General features: G+C 42.7%; 2 protein-coding genes across 4 annotated transcripts in view; both read right to left on the bottom strand.

Moving 5' to 3' along the window:
* Positions 1–6,577, bottom strand: part of ITSN2 (intersectin 2) — a 122,726-nt gene extending 116,149 nt beyond the window's left edge. For 2 of the 3 annotated variants that reach the window (XM_044419237.1, XM_044419242.1), the window contains exon 1: positions 6,442–6,577. The gene's annotated coding sequence lies outside the window, so the exon portion shown is untranslated. Of the gene's footprint in view, positions 1–5,704; positions 5,906–6,441 lie in introns of those variants that run through there. The other variant, XM_044419238.1, reaches the window with a different exon arrangement.
* A 3,691-nt stretch (positions 6,578–10,268) lies between these two features.
* MRPL19 (mitochondrial ribosomal protein L19) lies at positions 10,269–17,257 on the bottom strand. Its single transcript, XM_044419235.1, has 6 exons — positions 17,070–17,257; positions 16,286–16,385; positions 16,066–16,184; positions 12,930–13,064; positions 12,055–12,236; positions 10,269–10,571 (listed from the first exon to the last, which is right to left on the bottom strand). Exons 1-6 carry the CDS (start codon positions 17,128–17,130, stop codon positions 10,344–10,346), a joined length of 825 nt encoding a protein of 274 aa, XP_044275170.1. The 5' UTR covers positions 17,131–17,257; the 3' UTR covers positions 10,269–10,343.
* Positions 17,258–18,547: the final 1,290 nt, after the last annotated feature.

Below are 18,547 nucleotides of genomic sequence, written 5' to 3'. Positions count from 1 at the left end.
ATTCCTGAGTGGCAGAGACTATACAGTCCTTGTCTAGTCTGCTGGCTCTTCCATGTTATTCTGTCAGAATTAAGCCCACCCCTGCTCTATAGGGTTGCTAACCTTCTTGTTTTAGTCAGCTCCTACACATCTTTGCAAACTGCTTGGCAGACAATTACATGTTGACAAGCCTCTATCAGGGATGCAATAGTTGGGCGTCTGCTGACTATTACACAAGTTTCAAAACCACAGTGGCCCTGCTGGTACAAGAAAGTGGGCATGATCTATGTTTCCTACTTCAAGAGCTCATTCCATCTCTAACACTGTTCACTTTGTTTCTCAGCTAGAGGGACTTAAGTCCAGCTTCGTGCTCATCTCAGCTGTCTTCAGGACATGGCTGTTAATGTGGGGGTGGGGGACAAAGAGGGCTGATATGCTTTAGGTTTTGTCTACTTGAGTTCCATCAAGAGTAAAGGGGCAGGTACCTCACAGAACAAAATCTTTGTTAATACATTTCTGTTCATCAACATTTGTAGGAAGGATATGGATGAACAAGCTTTTAAAAAGTCATTAAGTAGGAGGCACAAGCGTGCACGCAAATGAACATGGGGGAGAGGATAACAAAAGGAATGTTAAGGCAAAGTAATAAATTTGACCCTCTAGTTGGCTCTGGCATGACACTGGACCAAAGCTGTAATACTCCTTCCACTTTCGCTGCTGGCTGAGCTTCCCTATAAAGTTCCAGGATGTCTGTTGCCCCTTTCTACTCCTACTGCTGTGCAGTTAGGAAACTGCTCTATGGAGTACAAGATTCTGGTTCAGTAGAAAGAAATTCACAGGTATCCAGTTTTCCACCACAGATTTGCACTATCTGTGCAAATGATGATGTACAGATGAAAGTACAGTAATACCTATTTTTCCACAGTCTGGAGGCCTTTCAAGTAGTAAGGTTTCTCCACTATAAACCACTTGGTTTATATTGGCATCCTCTGGCAGACAATATAGAGTGGACAACAGCTTCATGTTCCCCTTTTTAAAACTTTGTGGTATGAGTGATCCATCCCTGAGTTTTGTGGTTTATCTAAAACAGGGGTACACAACCCTTTTGGGGCCTCTGGACATACTTAACATTTTCTACAATTGACCCAGGAACTACACAGATTTCCAAGGAGAGTAAAAGATTGGGATTGCCCCTATCTAGACTCTCATTTTTCTTGCTACTTTGTCTGGACTTTTCTGGCCTGCAGTCCCTGCTCAATCATTTTTAACAGGCAACTTTTGCATCCACTTCATTCCACTGACTTGAATACTAGTATTTATTATTTATTTATTTATTCACAATATTAATATACTGCTTTTCATGTGAAACAAATCCAAAACAGTTTATAAAAGAAAAAAATCCGACCAAACAAGTACTCAAGGCCTCTGACAGACAAACATATCATGAAGCTGGTATACAGAAAGTTAATTGTTGGAGTCAGGGCCAACTCACCCATGAAACAGGGTAAGATGGCTACACCAGGAAACTGTGCCATGCCCCTTTTTCAGGGCAGGCCATGCTGTTGCCCCAATTCCTCTAGCAGATGCTTTTCAGAGTTCTTCAAACCACTCTCCTGCCATGATAATAGTGCTGAAATACAGAGAATCTCAAAGGTTGGAGGGGGCTACTATAGGGTACTGTATAGGAATTCTATATTCTGCTCCAGGCTTCCTATCTATTTGAATACGTGATCTGAATGTTGTTGCCTTCTGTTGGGCAGGTGAATACTGCTGGTAAACTGCCCACCCTGCTGCCCAACAATCTCACAGAGTTGGTGGAAGTGGTCTTACCGATCTTATGCAAGGGGACCTGAGACTTCTTGCTGCCATCACAACCATATTATGCTAACTTGACTTTATTTTCAAGTCAAGGTCAAGATGACTGTGGAGGATTTCTTGGTAACACCTTTGTTATGATTGTATCACTTCCTGTTGATTAGACTAGTGGCAGCCCTTCCCATTTTCAGAGCTGAGGAACTTGTTTGAATGGTCTACTCCTGGACAGTAATGTTTTTATTATTTATAATTAATATTCCACCTTTTTGCCTTTCCAAGAAACTCAGAGCAGCTTACTTAATTCTCCTCAATAATCAAGATTCTTCTCAATCTTAGCCTCAAAACAAGAATCCCATGAGGTAGGTTGGGCTGAGGGTCTGTGACAGATTCAGGATCACCCACTGAGGTCCATGGTTGAGTCGGGATTAGAACCCAGATCTCCTGAGTCCCAGTCCCACATTCCTAACCACTACACCACCCTAGCTCTCAGTGGTTGATTTCTGAGGGCCCTTGGGGCCTGTCAGCATAGCATGGCTACTTCTTCTATTAAAGTCCTGGTTGCTCTGTGGAACAAAGAGTTTGCTGACATGTGCCTGGCCCACTGTGGAAACCAGGATAATGAATGTAATAGACCTTTGGTCAGATGCAGCAAGGGCACTTCATGTTCTTCACCAAGACTTCAAATTTCACTCCACAATCAGCTTCAAACAGTTGGTTTACTTTGTGGCCCAGTTCAGTGAAACTATTTCATAAGTTATGGCCATGCCCCTTATACCGGAAACCAAAAGACTACTCATTTAACTACAGCTCACTACCCAATCAGTTGCCTGCACAAAGTTCTATAAACACATTTGCTTCAGTCCTTCAGCAACAACAAATATTGGCAGGATTTCTATCAAGTAATATTATTACAATACCACTTTCCAATGATTCTTGAGGCCAGACAGGTACTCAAGAATCACTACATAGAGAACAAGCCAAGCAAAGAAAGTAACAAAATGTCACATATCACCCATAGCCCCAGCCAATAGCTCCAGTGGGTTATATCAACCCCAACCTCTCCTTTGAAGAATGGGTAGTAAGTGGCAGAGAAAACTCTGGCATGCCTGACTGTAATAAGGTTGGAACTTCCAAATGAGAAGAGCTTACATTTTGCGCTTCCCATCCCACTTGGAATCTTGCAATATCTTCAAGCATTATTCCAGCAGCAGAATGGGAGCCCTTCTCCTCAGTGGCCTATATGTACTCCACATGAACCTGCCATTCGCTGGGCTACTAAGATGGCTGAATGTTGTGACTGGAAAAGCACGCTTTTCCTTTCTGTCTGGTTAGATCGCTTGCCTTCCAAACAGTGACTATTTTAGGTTGTATTTGAAAATACACTTCTTTTATTTGTGAAAGAGAGGTTTTCAACAAATAAATCCTGTAGTGTGCGGCTGTAAATGTCTCAATGATGAAGCTGGTTCCCGGGTCCCAATTCCTTATTTGTGAAAAATTTCAAAATGGTAATCAGTTGGTAAACTTATTAACAAACTGGGACTCTAAGTAAACTTTGAAGTAACCCATATCATATCCCCAGGGATTAATCATCTTCAAGATGATAAATCTCTCCAGTCAAAATTCTGATTTTTGCACAGCACTCATTTACACATGATAACCTCAGATGACAATGATAAGGAACTTGGATATGAACCCTGGAATAAGCTTTGGGTCACCCCCAATGTCCACTATGAAATGGTACTGAGTTGTGTTTGGATCAAGGTTCTTTTTGGAAGTAAGCTACTGTCAAGCACAAGCAGCCTTGTCAATAGGTTAAAAATACAGAAAATGAGCAGCTGAGTCTAGCTAGGTACACCACTTTGTCACCCAAATCATCTGCCCACATGTCTAAGAGAGTCCTTTGGACTAATTGATAATAGAAGTTGAATGCATGAATGAATGAGAAGGGTCCTTTATGTGATGGCCCTGAATTGTGTTCAGCACAGCACGGCTTAGGAGCAGAACTCATTAGTTTTGGAACAGAGAACACGGCTATTTAACTTGAAGGGGAAAGTTTCCTACTCATGGAGATAAGAGTTTGTCCAAATCTTCCTTTTGGGTGCAGAAACATATCAACTTTAGTTCTTTATTAAACTTACTGAAATTTCTGACTGCTTGGTTGTACATTGGTTTATCTTACAGTGTATGTAAGATAAATAATGCAGGAGTGCTTCAATATACAGTATTTTGACTGGTGAGGAAGACTATTGTCATGCTGTGTTGCAGGTTTAGTTTCCACAGTGTTTCTGCTATTGACTTTGCTAATAGCCCTGACATAGTATATGCTAAGTGTAATGGGACCACAGGATCATCCTGCCAATGAGTTTATAGATCTTTTTTCCCCTTTCCAGTAAATGCTAGGTTCCATTATTTCTGGAATGATCCTAGTATTCTGACATTACTTTTTTCACTGTGTTTAAACATGAATTCAAATGTTTCTTCTACGCCTTTCAGTATGTTGTCATACAATAATGTAATAATATATAAATAATGATTAGCAAGATTGCTTGAAATGAAAAAGCAAATATTCCACAGAACACAAGTGGTAATAAGATGGAATACCACAAAATTGGGAATACGCACAGTAGAACATCTGCAAAAGAGCTTCCAAAACAAATGTTGCCCAGCTAATCTGGATATGTATCAGTTGCCCTATGTGTTCAAAAAAATATATGAAAGCTACAGTGGTAATCAGGCAAAAGAAATTAAGCTTCACAGAGCACAGGAGCACTAGTTTTGAATAAATATGATTAAGCCTGCACTGTTAAGTGTACAGTAACACCTTTAGTGGACAGTGCATGTTGAGCAAGTCAGTTCTGAATATTAATATTGTTGTTTTTCATTTTTCAGACATTTAAGTTTCTATACCTTTTGGTTTCAAATGCCATTGAAATAATACATCAGCACAACATCACAATTAAACAAATACCCCTCCGTTCCTATTGTTTGTTTTAAAATCTATCAATTTCTTAGGTTTGTTGCACTGGCAAGATGGGGCTCCTTGTCCCATTCAGGCACACCCATGACTGTTCAAATTTTTGGATGCATCATTTCCCCTATGCTGTTCAGTAACCCCCTGTACTCTGCATGCATAATCCATGATAGGGAAAATGGCTCTTACTCTCCAGGAGAGTCTTAACTCTTTTCAACCACACCAAATGCTGCTGAATTTTTGTGATCAGAAAGGTACAATTATTTCAATGATAGCAATTATTTTTTTTTCTGTAATACCAGCAAAGACACTGAGTTATGCTAAAATAGAATTGTGTTCTGATGTGTCAATACCTAAAATACTTAGGCTGGTCTTAATATCAGTAAATATGACTACTTTCCCCTTATTCCTCCTTTATCCATGCAAATGAAAATGCTTTTCCTTGTTCATCCATCATTATAAATACTACCAAGAAATGAACCATAGTTCCCATAGAAACATGTGGAGGTGTTCAGAGTATGTAGTTATCTTTCTACATAGTCTAATGGATTAAATGAGATGAAGGGTTTCATAAAGAAAACCGATATATTTTTACTGTATTTAAAACTGAAATAGTACACACAGCTGGGAATAGTTTTTTACTTAATAGGGTTTTTCAAAGATGACAAAATAAAGATGATACATTTCCAAAAGCTTCAAAAATGCAAATATGCGGATCCTATAATGTAATAATTGTACCAAAAAATAAAAATTCCAAACTCATGCCTAACTCTTTTTGAAAGCTCTAGGCACTTTTTTTTTAATGTCCAAGACAATTTAGTTTGCTAATTAGTCAGCATAATTCTATTTAATTTGGCTTTCATCTTGGATAAACCCACTCAACTAAAGAGCTGATAGGACAATTTAAGCAATTATCCCGCAAACGCCAGCAATGTTTACATTTTGCAAGCCGCTCCATCGAGTTCTCAGTCACGCTTTCGAGAGCACGGGAAGGTGAAGGTGACTCAACGCTGGGGCAGAGGGGGCCTTCGAGGCCAGGCGTGACAGATGCACGCAGCAGGCAGACCCCAGCGCACATCGGCGACGCACAATGGCGACTGCTACTTGCATCGCGCTCTCCCCTACAGGAGTTCCTTTTTCGCAAGTCCCGCCCCACCTTCGCGGCCGGTTGTCAAAGCACTTGCGGGTGCTTCCGCCCTCACGCCGCTCTCTGGAAAGCAGCCGGCCTGACTGACCCCCTCCCCAAATCCCCTCTCACCCGATTGGACGCCTCTGTCTCCCTCGCGCTCATTCCCCCGGCCAACCCTAAGTTGCGCAGAACCACAACTAGCTTTGCTATAGTTAGTCAGTGCTCAAACCACGTCTTATGATTAACTCCCCCAATTCTCCATCGACTCAGAGGACCCCGCAGGCGACCTAACGCTCGCCCCCAAAAAACGACGCAACCTGGGCCTTGATTTCGAGCAGCAGCCAGCCCGCCGGCTCTGTCAGGGGACCCAAAGGCACACCTCCCCGTGATGCTCGGCCTAGGTGGCTTGGCCCAATGCAGGGTCAACCGGCCACAGCCGCCCGCTCCCTAGCAGCTCCCCAACCGCTTGAGCAGTAGTGGCGGCGGCGGCGGCGGCGGCGGCGAGGGGGCAGTTGGAGAAACCTCGGGCACGAGCACCTGCGCCTACCTGTTGCTCTGCCTGACAGCACCTTCCTTCCTTCTCCGGGCGAACTGGCTGACTGCCTTCTCCCCGGCCCTGGCTCCTCCTCCAGCTATCGCGGCTGCGTCAAAACCGGGCCATGGCGATAGTGGCCGCTGCAGGCTCCTGTGTGCATAGAGGGAAGCGGCGAGAAGCGATAGGCGGTGCTGCCGGGCAGGCGCGGGCCGCGGAGGCGCAGCAGGTTGACGAGGCGTGTTCTAGAGCTTGTTCCTCTTCGAGCGTTTGGAGGCGAACGCGAGCGCCGCAATCAACACAGCGGCGAGTCTGTAAGTTCTAGCCACGGCGTAAAAGCCGAGCGGAACAGGCCCAAATGGCTCCTTTATTAAACCACAACTATGCCGAACAGAACGGCATGAGTTAGCGACACTTGAAAGCAATATTGTAGGACTGAAACTGTAGTCTTGTGTATTGCTGCTGTTATTATTAACCTCATAATGCCTGGGACTCATCCAGGAGGCCTGGAATGGGTATCAAAACGTGGTTTACGTGGAAGTTCTCCATCCACTTATGTGCGACTGGTGAACATGTTGGTGTTCTACGCTGTGGACATCATGGGGATATTCCCCATCCTAGTCTGTCCTGTATGGTGGTGGACAGGTTAATAATAATATTGCAAGGAAGGAACAGAGGGTAGAACATTAATGAACAGCAGGTCATTTCCAGCATATTAGGGTGGGGCCATCACAGCCCCATTGCAGGTGGGCAGAAGGAACTGATCTTGCCAGCTGTCTAGGCAACATGGATTGTGGGGTGATTTGGTTCAATGACATGCTGTTAGCCTGGAGTACTAAAACACCATGGAATAATTTCTCCACAGGACTTAACTGCCTGCACCAGCAGTCATTATGATTATCCACTTTTGGAGATGCTACATTATATGAATAATATAAGCAACAATGGACAATTCTTAAATTCTGAGCCAATGCCTGGGTGGGGTGATGAACTGGATGAGGCCCAGTAAATGAGACTTAATCCAGGTAAGGCAGAGATACTGTTGGTAGGTTGGTCATCCATCCAGGTGAGTAATATTTGCTGTGTTCTGGATGGGGATGCACTCCCCTAAGGGACAGGGTGTGCAATCTAGGTGTGCTCCTTGACCCAGAGCTATCCTTGGAATCACAGCTGGCTGCTGTAGCAAGCAGCACTTTCCACCAGCTTCAGCTGATCCATCAACTATGTCCTTTGTACAGACTAGCAACAGTAATCCATGCTCTGGTAACCTCCTGCTTGGACTATTGCAATGTGCTCTATGTAGGGCTTCCCTTGAAAATGGCCCCGATAGTTCAGTTGGTATAGAAAAGAGCAGACAGGCTATTAACTTGGACAGACAAGATATATAATACCAGTCCTTTATCATCTTCATTGGTTACTGACTGAAATCTGGGCCCAATTTAAGGCGTTAATATTGATGTATAAAGCCCTTAACAGTTTAGTGCCTGGGTATCTGAAGGAACATCTCCTTTCATATACGCTTGCCCAGAGCTTAAGATCATCTGTTAAGGTCCTTCTGCAGGAGCCCTGTTTGAAAGAGGCTAGAAATGGCTACTAGAGGAAGGGCTTTCGCAGTGGTAGAATCCCAACTGTGGAATCTGTTCCTTAAAGAGGTGCACCTGGCACTGATTCTTTATTCTTTTAGTACCAAGCCAAAACCATTTTATTTGCCCAGTATTTTAATGGTTAGAATGATTATATTACATATTTTATATATTCCTATTTGTGATTCCTATTCAAGTGCTATCGTGAATTTTGCTGTCTTTGTTACTCTCATTCTACTCTTTATGTAAGCTGTCTAGATATCCTGTTTGGATATAGAATGTGATATAAATGTAAATAAACCACAGTATTTTAAGGGCTGCTCACATGCAACACTAAGCCATTGTGATCTAATTTTCCCACAAGGCTTAGCCAGATGTGCCAGATGCCATATTTAATATACAAGTAGCAGTATACTTGTAGCTTGCCATGTCACACAACCCCAACATTGTAAGTTATTTGAAGAAATGGACAACCCGTTATGGTGGGTTCACAGAGAAAGGCAAACCATGGCTAGTGGGGGCACTCATGGGCATTGTGCAGAAAAGGTACCTGCAGGCTCTTGGCATAACATGACAACCTCAATGGCTTAATTAAGCCACAGTGGATTCTGTTGTGTGAGCCAAATCAAACCATCCAGCTGCTATCTTTACTGGACTAGAGAGTCATCTGGCTGACTCAGCAGAGGTTATGGCACCCAGAGGAAAAGCAAACATCTCATTTTCTCACTTGTTTATCTGATTGTCTCTACAGCACAGCATGGGCACTGACCATAGCTAGATTAGTCCTCCCTGCTGCATTGGCCAGAAAGAGGTGCATAACACACACAGGCGCTAGAAGTTTCTGCTTCAGTATTCTGGATAATACCATTGGCAGCTTTCTCCACCATGTTGTCCCAAGTGAGAGAGCACACGCAGGTAAGGCCACCCAGAAAAAGAAAAGCAAGTGATCAGAATCATAGAATACTAGAATTGGAAGGGGGTAATAAGGCCATCAGGTACAATCCCCTACTCAGAACTCCAGGTTAAAGCATCCTCCTCAGATGGCTGTCCAGCTGCATCTTGAATGCCTCTGGTGTGGGAGAGCCCACAACCTTCCTAGCTAACTGGTTCTGTTCTCATATTGCTCTGACAGTCAAGCATATACCAGGGGTGGCCAAATCGAAGTGTGGGAGCGGTATGTGGTGCCCTGAGTATATTTTGCAGCTTGCTGCTTGCCACCCTGGGTGTCCACTTGCTGCTTGCCACCTGTAGGCACTCACTTGCGGCTCTCAAACATCTGACATTTACTGCATGTGGCTCTTCCATTGAGCAAATCTGGCCACCCCCGATATATATGCGATAGCACTGTTGACAGTTATTCCAGAGGTTTTCCAATTTGCCAGTTTCCAATTTGCTCAGTTGCATTTGTATGTGATCACTCTGAATTAAATCCAAGGTCATTTATTGTCTGTTCATTTTCCATCAAGATCATCTTGAGCATTCTGGTTCAGCATGCACCTAAAACTAAATTGGTTGGGACGCCTAATATTATTAGCCACAGTGCTCCTGTGGAACAAGTCATCTTGTTCCAGAGTCTAGGAATTTTGAATTATGTTCTACTATATTACACACTAAAGGTATTCAACATATCAACTATATGACAGAGAATATAAACCAGGTCACTGGATGAAAACAGTGCTTTCCATGGAAATACTATCATTCTAGTAATTACATCAGTGATCATGGATCATAAATGAGTACCAAGAATACATATAATCCTATGGGCTGTAACTGTTGTTGACTCTATTCTGTTAAGCTGCTTTCAGTGAAAAACATCTCATGTCCTGCCAACAGCTGCCATACCATATCATGGTATTCATATCACGAAACATGACTCCCTGTGAAAACCAGGTTGGCTATGGAAACTCTCATGGATATTACATTCTCCAAAATCTGCATGGTCTGATATGATGCATATTATACTTAAGGCCCACATCTGCCAACTCTGCTGTTGTGCTTCTACCAATAATACGAATACTAAACACATGACATGCATTTACTCAGTTGTGTGTGTGAAGAAACTAGGGGTCACAACATGGTCCCAATCCTAGCCTTTAGTCTCTGTGTTAGAAAACCAGAAAAAAATAGAGCATAGAAGACAGAAAGTATTCCTGTGCCATAACTCTGGTAGTCATATACTACTGACAGAAACATACCCAAAAACTGCTCTTGAATAGCACTCCCATCCTCTTAATACAAAGCCAACTTTGCACCACTGTAGACAATTAAAATTATTTATTGACATAAACATTGCAGAATTAAAGCAACAACAAAAAATGATTGCTGGTGGTCTTTCTATACCTTTTTTCTCAATTCTTCATTCACTTCATCCCAGATTAACTTTTCAATGTTTGATGTATCATACTCCAGCATCATATCAAATTCTCTCCAAGGCATTTTCCATTTTTCCACTCTTGCTTTGTCTTTTTCAGAGAGATATAAGTCAAAGTCAATGCCCTTGATATTGAATTTTGGATGTTCCCAGTGTTTTGACCAAGGTCTAGGTTTCATCTTGACCTTTATCTGTGTAATTGAAAGCAAAGTTAGATAATGTGTTGACTTTTCAGCAGTATTTTATCTATTCATATTTCATGCACTCCTATCCATACCTTTGTTTTAGCAGTGCAGATGGCTCAGATGCTTTCCAAACCAGACACTGGAGCTCACACTGGGTTTAATTCTGACTTTACTAGTTTTGCCCACATTATCCCCAAGAATAATAATTATTATCCCCAAGAATAATTTTTAGCACACTTCTGAAACTATGTTTTTGGGAAAATTTCAATCTTTTCTCTGGCCGTGCCAGAGCAGAACCTGCATCATGAAGTCATACATACCTTTCTCCATCATCATGCCACCACCTTCCAATATGGTTACAACATAAAAGAAACCCAGAGGGGTAGTTCATGTTGAAGGACATGTAGCAAAGACATTTAATTAAAAAATCTTACAGAACAATTAACTATTCATCCCTAACAGGGATAGCCAGGCGTGGACACAAGCAGTGGGGAACCTTGTACTTGAAGCATGTGAATGTGTCATAATGCAGATTCACATACAAGCCAATCACCTTCAAAAGGTAACCTTAGACATTTTTTTCAGCCTGCTCAGAGGTAAGGGGAATACTTCCAATACTTATTGGAAGCAAGCATTAATGCTTATTGATCAGAGATAATGGAGGATTTTCCTTATTAGTGTGCTACTCAGCCTCTCAGCTCAGAGGGCAAGTAGTACCCTACCTTATCTTGGATCTTCTCCAGTGGAGCAGAGCAGACTAAGATTGCGAGGCACAGTGAAATATTACAGTACTGCACATGCCAGCCAAGGTGATTTTGGTGTATGCTGTTTTTCTCCAGCCAGGAAAAGTCTGTGGTACATCAGAGCTGGGTCCCATTGGAGTTAAGTGCTCCAGCTGCGGCCCTGGTCAGGGTGCCTTTGCCCATTCCCCCATATTGTGAAAGATAAAGTGCAGGCACATCTGGCCCCTCCATTTAAATGAAGTCCCCATCTCTTCACTAAAGCAGTTAGCCATTTACAGTGGATAGTACTGACACAAGAGAGACTTGAAAATCAGAACAACCTTTTTAAGGTTTGTAGAATTCCACCTTCAACCTTATTCCAAATTCTCACTGTATTTGTCTGTGGGATTGTTACTTTTTTGCATACAAAAAAATTTAGGCTCTTCCCTATGGATTTCCCCAAATGTATACATCAGGTGTGTGATTTTGAAAAATACATATAAATACATCATAGATGCAGAAATATATGGACTTCAACTGCATTTTGTATTTGAATCTACATGTGGTTCCAGGAGGTATGACTTGAATATATTCTGGTGAATAACAGAAAGCAACTCCCTTCAGGGGAGTAGGTATTTAACATAACTGCAAGCTTCTAAGTGCATCCCCAAAACAAAGAAGTGTGCTCTGTGACAGCTTTATAAGGCAAAATGATCTTTAAATACAACTAATTGCCAATCATATGTGTCAGTTTCCTTTGCTATTACCTGATTGACAGGAACTTCTTCATTAACTGAAGGAGGCAAAGATGTCATGTTTACATCAACCGTGCTGTATTGTGGAAGGGCATCTCGTAAATACATCAGGTTATCATCCAATCTCTTCTCCAGTTTGAGAACCTTGATCTCTTGGATTAGGGGATTGTAAAGTTCATAGCAAATTTCAATACCTTAAATGGAAAATTGTTTAGTTTAATATATTTATATCCCACCTTGTTTCCTTTCAAAGAATTCATGGTGGCTTACATAATTCTCCCCTATTCAAACTTACCCCCACAACAACCCTGTGAAGTAGGTTAGTCTGAGAGACTGTGACTGGCCCAGTGTCACCTTGTGAACTTCATGGCTAAGTGAGGACTACAAGCCAGATCTCCTGAGTCCCAGCCCAGCACTCTTAACTACTGTTTAGTAATTCCATCAGTTCCAGAGATTTAAATGATAAAAAGAAGTAACAGTTATATTTGTTATAGAACAGCAGTGGTTTGGAGTAAAATATGTAGTATTTTAAGAAATAGTGAATAAGTAAATGCTTTGCTGAGAAAAGGGTACCCAGCACTTCAAATATCAGCCTAAATTTTCATTAGAATGAATTTATAACAATGCAACTTTTAAACTAGAATGTTAAGATACCCAGTTCCAGTGTGTTCATGCATGAAATCTCATATAAAAATAATTCTCCTTTTGTAATGTTTGGTTTACTGTTTCATCGTAAATGGCTTGAGGACATCCACTGAGGATGTATCATAGCAGCCTATTTTTCCCTCTGTACCCACATTACACTCCTAGGGAGTGGATAAAACCAATTGTACCCAGAATGTCTCCTTGCCCAAAAATTCAAAAGCATGCCGACAAAATGTACCCACCCTGTCCTTCTATTACATTTCGAAGTATGAAGGTTGCACCAAGTCCTTTCCCTGATCGCTGAATACAAAGTCCTACGAAAGTGCTGCTCTTTCCATTTGAGTGGGGATCTGCTGCAGAAACAGCAAGTATACTTCCTGCCAGAAATGAAAGTAAACTATTTAATAAACTCTGTAAAATGAAGACTCTCCAAGGTTAATATAAAGACTTGTCTTGGTAAAACTTGGACTGAACTAGTAATTTGAGTCCATGAAACAGTATTATCACAATACTGATTTGACATTAGCCTGTTTGGGAATACAGTGGTACCTCAGCTCACAAACACCTTGGTTCACGACCAAATCGAGTTGCAAACAAAAATTTCATGAAAATTTTGACATGGGTTGCAAACTCCGCATTGGGTGGCGACCAAGATCGCAGCCATCTCCCCACACCCCCGAGTGGGGAGATGGCCACAATCGCAGCTGCGTTTGTGCAGGGAAGACATGCGTATCATGGGCGTGCTCCTGCAGGAAAGACGGGCGCAATCTCGGCCATCTCCCCCGCCCCCACAACCAGCACGATTGCAGCCATCTCCCCACCCCCCAAGTGAGAAGATGGCCGCGATCGTGCTGGGGGCGGGGGGGGGGATGGCCAAGATTGCGCCAGTCTCTCAGTCCCCCAGCACGCCCCGTTCACGCCTGTCTATCTGTCCTCCAGTGCACCCTGTTTATGCCCGTCTCTCTCTCCCCCAGTGCACGAACAATCGCGCCTGTCTCTCCCGCACCCCAGCGCACCAGGATGACGGGCGCATGCAGGGATGACAGGTACGATCTCATTCATGCTGGGGGGGGCGGGGAGATGGCCGTGCTTGTGCTCGGGGTGGGGAGGGGGAGATGGCCACGATCTTTGTTGTTCTTTGTCACTTTGCTTCACATTTTTCTGATTTTAAAAAATGGTTACAGAATGGATTAACCTTATTTACATTGAACCTTATGGGGAAATTTAACTTGGCTCATGACCAGAGTCCTGGAATGGATTACGTTTGTTTGCCAAGGTACCACTGTACAGTGCCTTGTGCTTCAAATTTAATCTGTTTCAGGAGGCTATTTGAACTCTGAATATTTGAAGTCCAAATCAATGTTCCCTATTAGAAATAATAGCAAGTAAATTAATCCATTCCCAGACCCTAAAAAATACCTATTTTGATAAACTCAAACAGCAAATATGCATAATTTAAGGTAAAAATAACACAATTACATGCCAAAATTATTAATTAAAACTTGAAAACAATAAAATACATAAATATGTACTGGATAATAAAATGAAATTTGCATTTACTGTACTGCATGAGTGTTACACAAGAGATGTTTCACAGCAAGAGACAACTTGGGCACAAAACAGATGGCGTTTATACAGCAACTACATTTTTTCACAGCACATGCAGTTTGAACATAGAAGTATCATTCACGCTTCAGAGCAATTTTATCTTGACTTTAGCATTTGAACTCTGGATCATTTGAATTTAGAGTTGTTTAAACTACGAGGCACCACTGTATAGCTCACTGTATAGCACCCTCATTGCTCAAGGAGCAATCCAATGACCCTTAGACACCTTGAGTTCCATTGCAGAAAGGTAAGCTACTAATCCTAAAAATAAAATAACTTTAGGAAGAGTATCAAAATCTTGCTCAAGCTATATGCTTCTTTTGCAAGGTTATAAAAACTGGCTATGTTAAAATTATATTTAATCTGATTGTTCAGTTTTATTAATAAAATTACATAACTCTGCAGCATCACAGCCATTCCCAATTCAACTTTAGATTCCATTAGGAAGCAGTAGCCCAGAGTGCTTATTAGCTGCCTGGAGATGACACATCTCCACATAGGCTGCACGATGGTAATGTGCTCTTTGTGCAGTTACCTTTAAAGATGGTTCATAAACTTCAGTGGGAACAGAATGCAGCCACACAAGTGCTGGGGGGAGCATGGTAATCGGCACATGTGACATACTGCACCAGTTGCACTGGTTGTCAGTGTATTTCTGAGACCGATTTACAGTGTCAGTTTTTACCTTTAAAACCTTAAACCAATGATTACAAAGCAACCCACAACCAGCCATGTGTGGCGGCCCTGGAAATCCTCCAGCATACTGTCCCCTGAAAAGTTTGCACAGAAAAATTAGACTGTCCAGGGCCAAGTTAACTAAAAAACTACGCTGGCCCAGCCCAGCCAGTTGCACTTTGAAGTTGGCTGCGAAAGCCCTACTTACATGTCTGTTGGTGGAGAAAATTGGCTCCCTCAGTTCTGGACCCACAATGGTAGAATACATTGCCAACTGGGGTAGGGTCTGGCCTTGTCATTACAGACCTTTAGAAGAGCTCTTAAGCACGTATTTTTCAGAACTTCTCTTAAGACCTTATACTCTTAACTACTAAACCACACACTGGCTCAGTGGTTAAGCTGTATGAGTTGTTGCAACAGAGAAATGATTAGCTAGTGCTTTTAAAAATTTATTGAAGCGCTGCAATTTATTAGACAGCATGCTCTAGTTTTTATCATTTATTAATGACTAATTTGTCACATAATTTGTTTCATTTGGGAAGCTGCCTTGACAGTGTTTCTCTTAAGGAAGCATATAACTATCTTGGATAGATAAATGAAAAGTTAGATAAAATGTGCTGCACCATGCAACCAAAGGCAAGAACTACTTATGGAGATGGAAATCACTCTTTTTTCATAAGAAAGCTTTGCCTTTTCCTGTTATTTTTAAGGAGCTTTTGTCACAGCATGGCAGGGCAAAATGCTCTTACCTCCAGTCAGGTGATGATAGAAGGTTAGAGCTTTAATCTCACTGGCAAGGCAAAGTGGGGAGGAAGCTGGATTGGGAACCCCCACAGGCCATATCTGGCCCATTGTTCAGAGGTTCCCAATGCCAGTGTTAGATAGCAACTTCCTGCCTAAAATGCTTGAGTATTGATAAATGCCTTACTGATTTATAGTAAAACAGTCCAATTGTCTAATACTACAGGCCTCAACATTTGTTTTGTTATTTGGCTGTGCCACTTAAAATCAAAGTATACTTATCAAAGTTACCATTATCGCTGTGACACAGTAGCTACCACATTATGAGGTCTATATTCTAGATAGGCTACTAACCAACATAGAATTCTGGTATATTCATTACTTTTCTCCTCTGTATCATCTCTCTTCTTTCAATGTAGAATTTGAGAGGATTTGTTCTCTGCCGGGGAGGGATGAATTCAGGACTCAGAAATCTGTTTGGACACATGAACAAATACATCAGCTTAAAAGCAAGTGATGACTTTCCATGTTACATATAAGAAATTAGATATAGCTAAGATCAAGATTCTTTTACTTTTGTTGTGCAGCTTGAGATTTTGATTCATCAATAATTATTGGCTTTGGCGGTGGCTTAAATTTCACTGGTTCTCCATCTTTAGAGCTAAGATTTGCAGCTGAGAAAAAAGAGAAAAGTTTGCTTAATTTCCAGCAATAATAAGTCTCTGCAGCACTTTGTTAGTTTTACATTAAAATAAAACAGGCTTGCAGTGTAATCCTTTTCACATTTACTGGTGAAATGATTAAGCATGCACTGGATGCTCATCTGCCTTATATACAGATTGTTAGGCCTGTTCACATAAGAATAAAATCCTACTGGATTTATGAAACTGCAATTCATATGCAGACAAAGCCCTGCAACATCTTACTATTAAAGGATATCTTTATAAACACCTTATTAAAGGATATGTTGCATCAGATGTACTTGCCTATTGAGAATTATATTACATGCAACAGTGGTGGGAAAATTCAGCCTACAGCAATTACATTACTACTTAAACTAGAGAAAAATAATTTGCTCCCTACGCCTGGTAATAGGGTGCAATCACTATTTCAGAGGCAAGCCAAATCAGAGTTTAACGCTACATAAGGAGGCTCGAGCTCGCGTGCTTTCCTGCTGCTGGCTAATTGGTCCGGCTGAAGACGCGGGCTGTGAGCAACCCGCGAGCATCGACTCCAGCCCCCAACCGCCCTAGCCTATGCGCCTGCCCCTCGCAGGGGCAGGAAGGCAGAGCAGAGAAGTCCCCCCCTTCCCAGGAAACCGGCGAGGAGGGCCAAGGGGATACACTGCGAAGGGTTACCGCTGTGTGTGCCGGGCAGCGCCCCGAGCCGTCTCCAAAGAGCCGTCCGTGCCGTGAGCATGCCTGGCCCGTGTGCCCAGGACCCTCGCCCCCGTGACGGCCTCGAGGAGGCAAACCGGGTTCGAACACAAACGTCCGGCGACCACAAAACAGGACCGCCTTCGAACTGAAGGAAACGATGGGTTTGTTCCTAGAACGGCGCTCAGCCCATGGAGTTCCGGGTTGAGGAGAGCGCTTCCGGCTTTTCGCGAAAGGGAAGTGAGCGTGGTTGTTGTGGCTGCGCTTGAGCGGATCAGGATGAGCGGTGAAAAGATGAGGCGAAGCGGCCGAGGCCCGGATGAATTTGCGACGAGAACGGAGGAGGCGGAGGAGATGCCGGCACGAGAAAACACCTCCGGTTCGTCGAAGGAAAGCGCTTCTAAGAGATGCTGAGGACCCAGCTGTCTTCCGACAAAGACAAAGGGGTTTCTTCCTTTAATCACGGTCGTCCCGTTGCCCCGGCGAGTGGAGGAGGCAGAAGATGTCCTATAGCAGCCAAGGCTTTCATGTCCCTTGACTGGGCTTAATCTGTTCCGTGACCTGGAGGCGAGCCAGAGTAAACTGCTGGCGCCGCAAGCGAGGGCGGGAAAGGAGCTGGAGGCAGGCTTGACGTTTACTGAGCGGTGGGGCTGCTCCTTCCTTCCTTCCTTTCTCGTCGCCGAACGGCAGTGCGCCCAAGGGACCTGGCGCAGCAGGCCTCCGCCTGCACCTCTGACACTGGCAGGAGAGCGGAGCAGGGCAGCGATGTCACCACCGGGATACAGACAGGCACAGCAGGGCCCCATAGGCAACTGTAGGTCTATATAGCTGCCCTGGTCTAAAAAGTACCCTGCACCTGCCCACTGACTGAGGAGTAAGCACCACTGAGCACAGTGGGACTTCTTCTTGATTAATGTGCATACAGTTATGTTGCAAACATCTAACAATAAAGTAACATAGCAGTGGAATCCACCCCGTTTTTCTTTGTTTAACAGAGGATGGGGATGTACAATTTATCTGTTTGATTTATATGCCACCCCACTAGCCATAAGTTCTCTGTGTGGGTTACTTCATATTAAAATCCATAAAACAATACAAAGACAACATGACAATACACAGCTAAAGGTCCAATAGCAATAAAATAATTAACTATAAAATTAAATAAATCCAGACTAAACAAAAAAAATACATATGTAGATACAAAAATAAGACAAAACCCATTAAAATTTAATTATATCAAAGTGTAGCATTTAAAACATATTTACAATACAAAATTTAAAACAGATACACACAAAACTTCAAAAAAATCTGACAGACCCCAGTAGAATGCCTTGTAGTAGGGGTCAGTCTTTACTTGGAGCCAAAAAGTAAGCTAATAACATAAGGGGAGGGGGGCACCACTGAAGAGCCCTTCTCCTTGTTGTTACTGAGATTCACTTGTAGGTGACAGTTGGATGTAG

The sequence above is a fragment of the Varanus komodoensis genome, unplaced genomic scaffold (genome assembly GCF_004798865.1).
Source record: "Varanus komodoensis strain SLA01 unplaced genomic scaffold, ASM479886v1 scaffold100, whole genome shotgun sequence".
NCBI classification, from domain to species: domain Eukaryota; kingdom Metazoa; phylum Chordata; class Lepidosauria; order Squamata; family Varanidae; genus Varanus; species Varanus komodoensis.
This window is presented reverse-complemented; position numbering and strand designations above follow the sequence as displayed.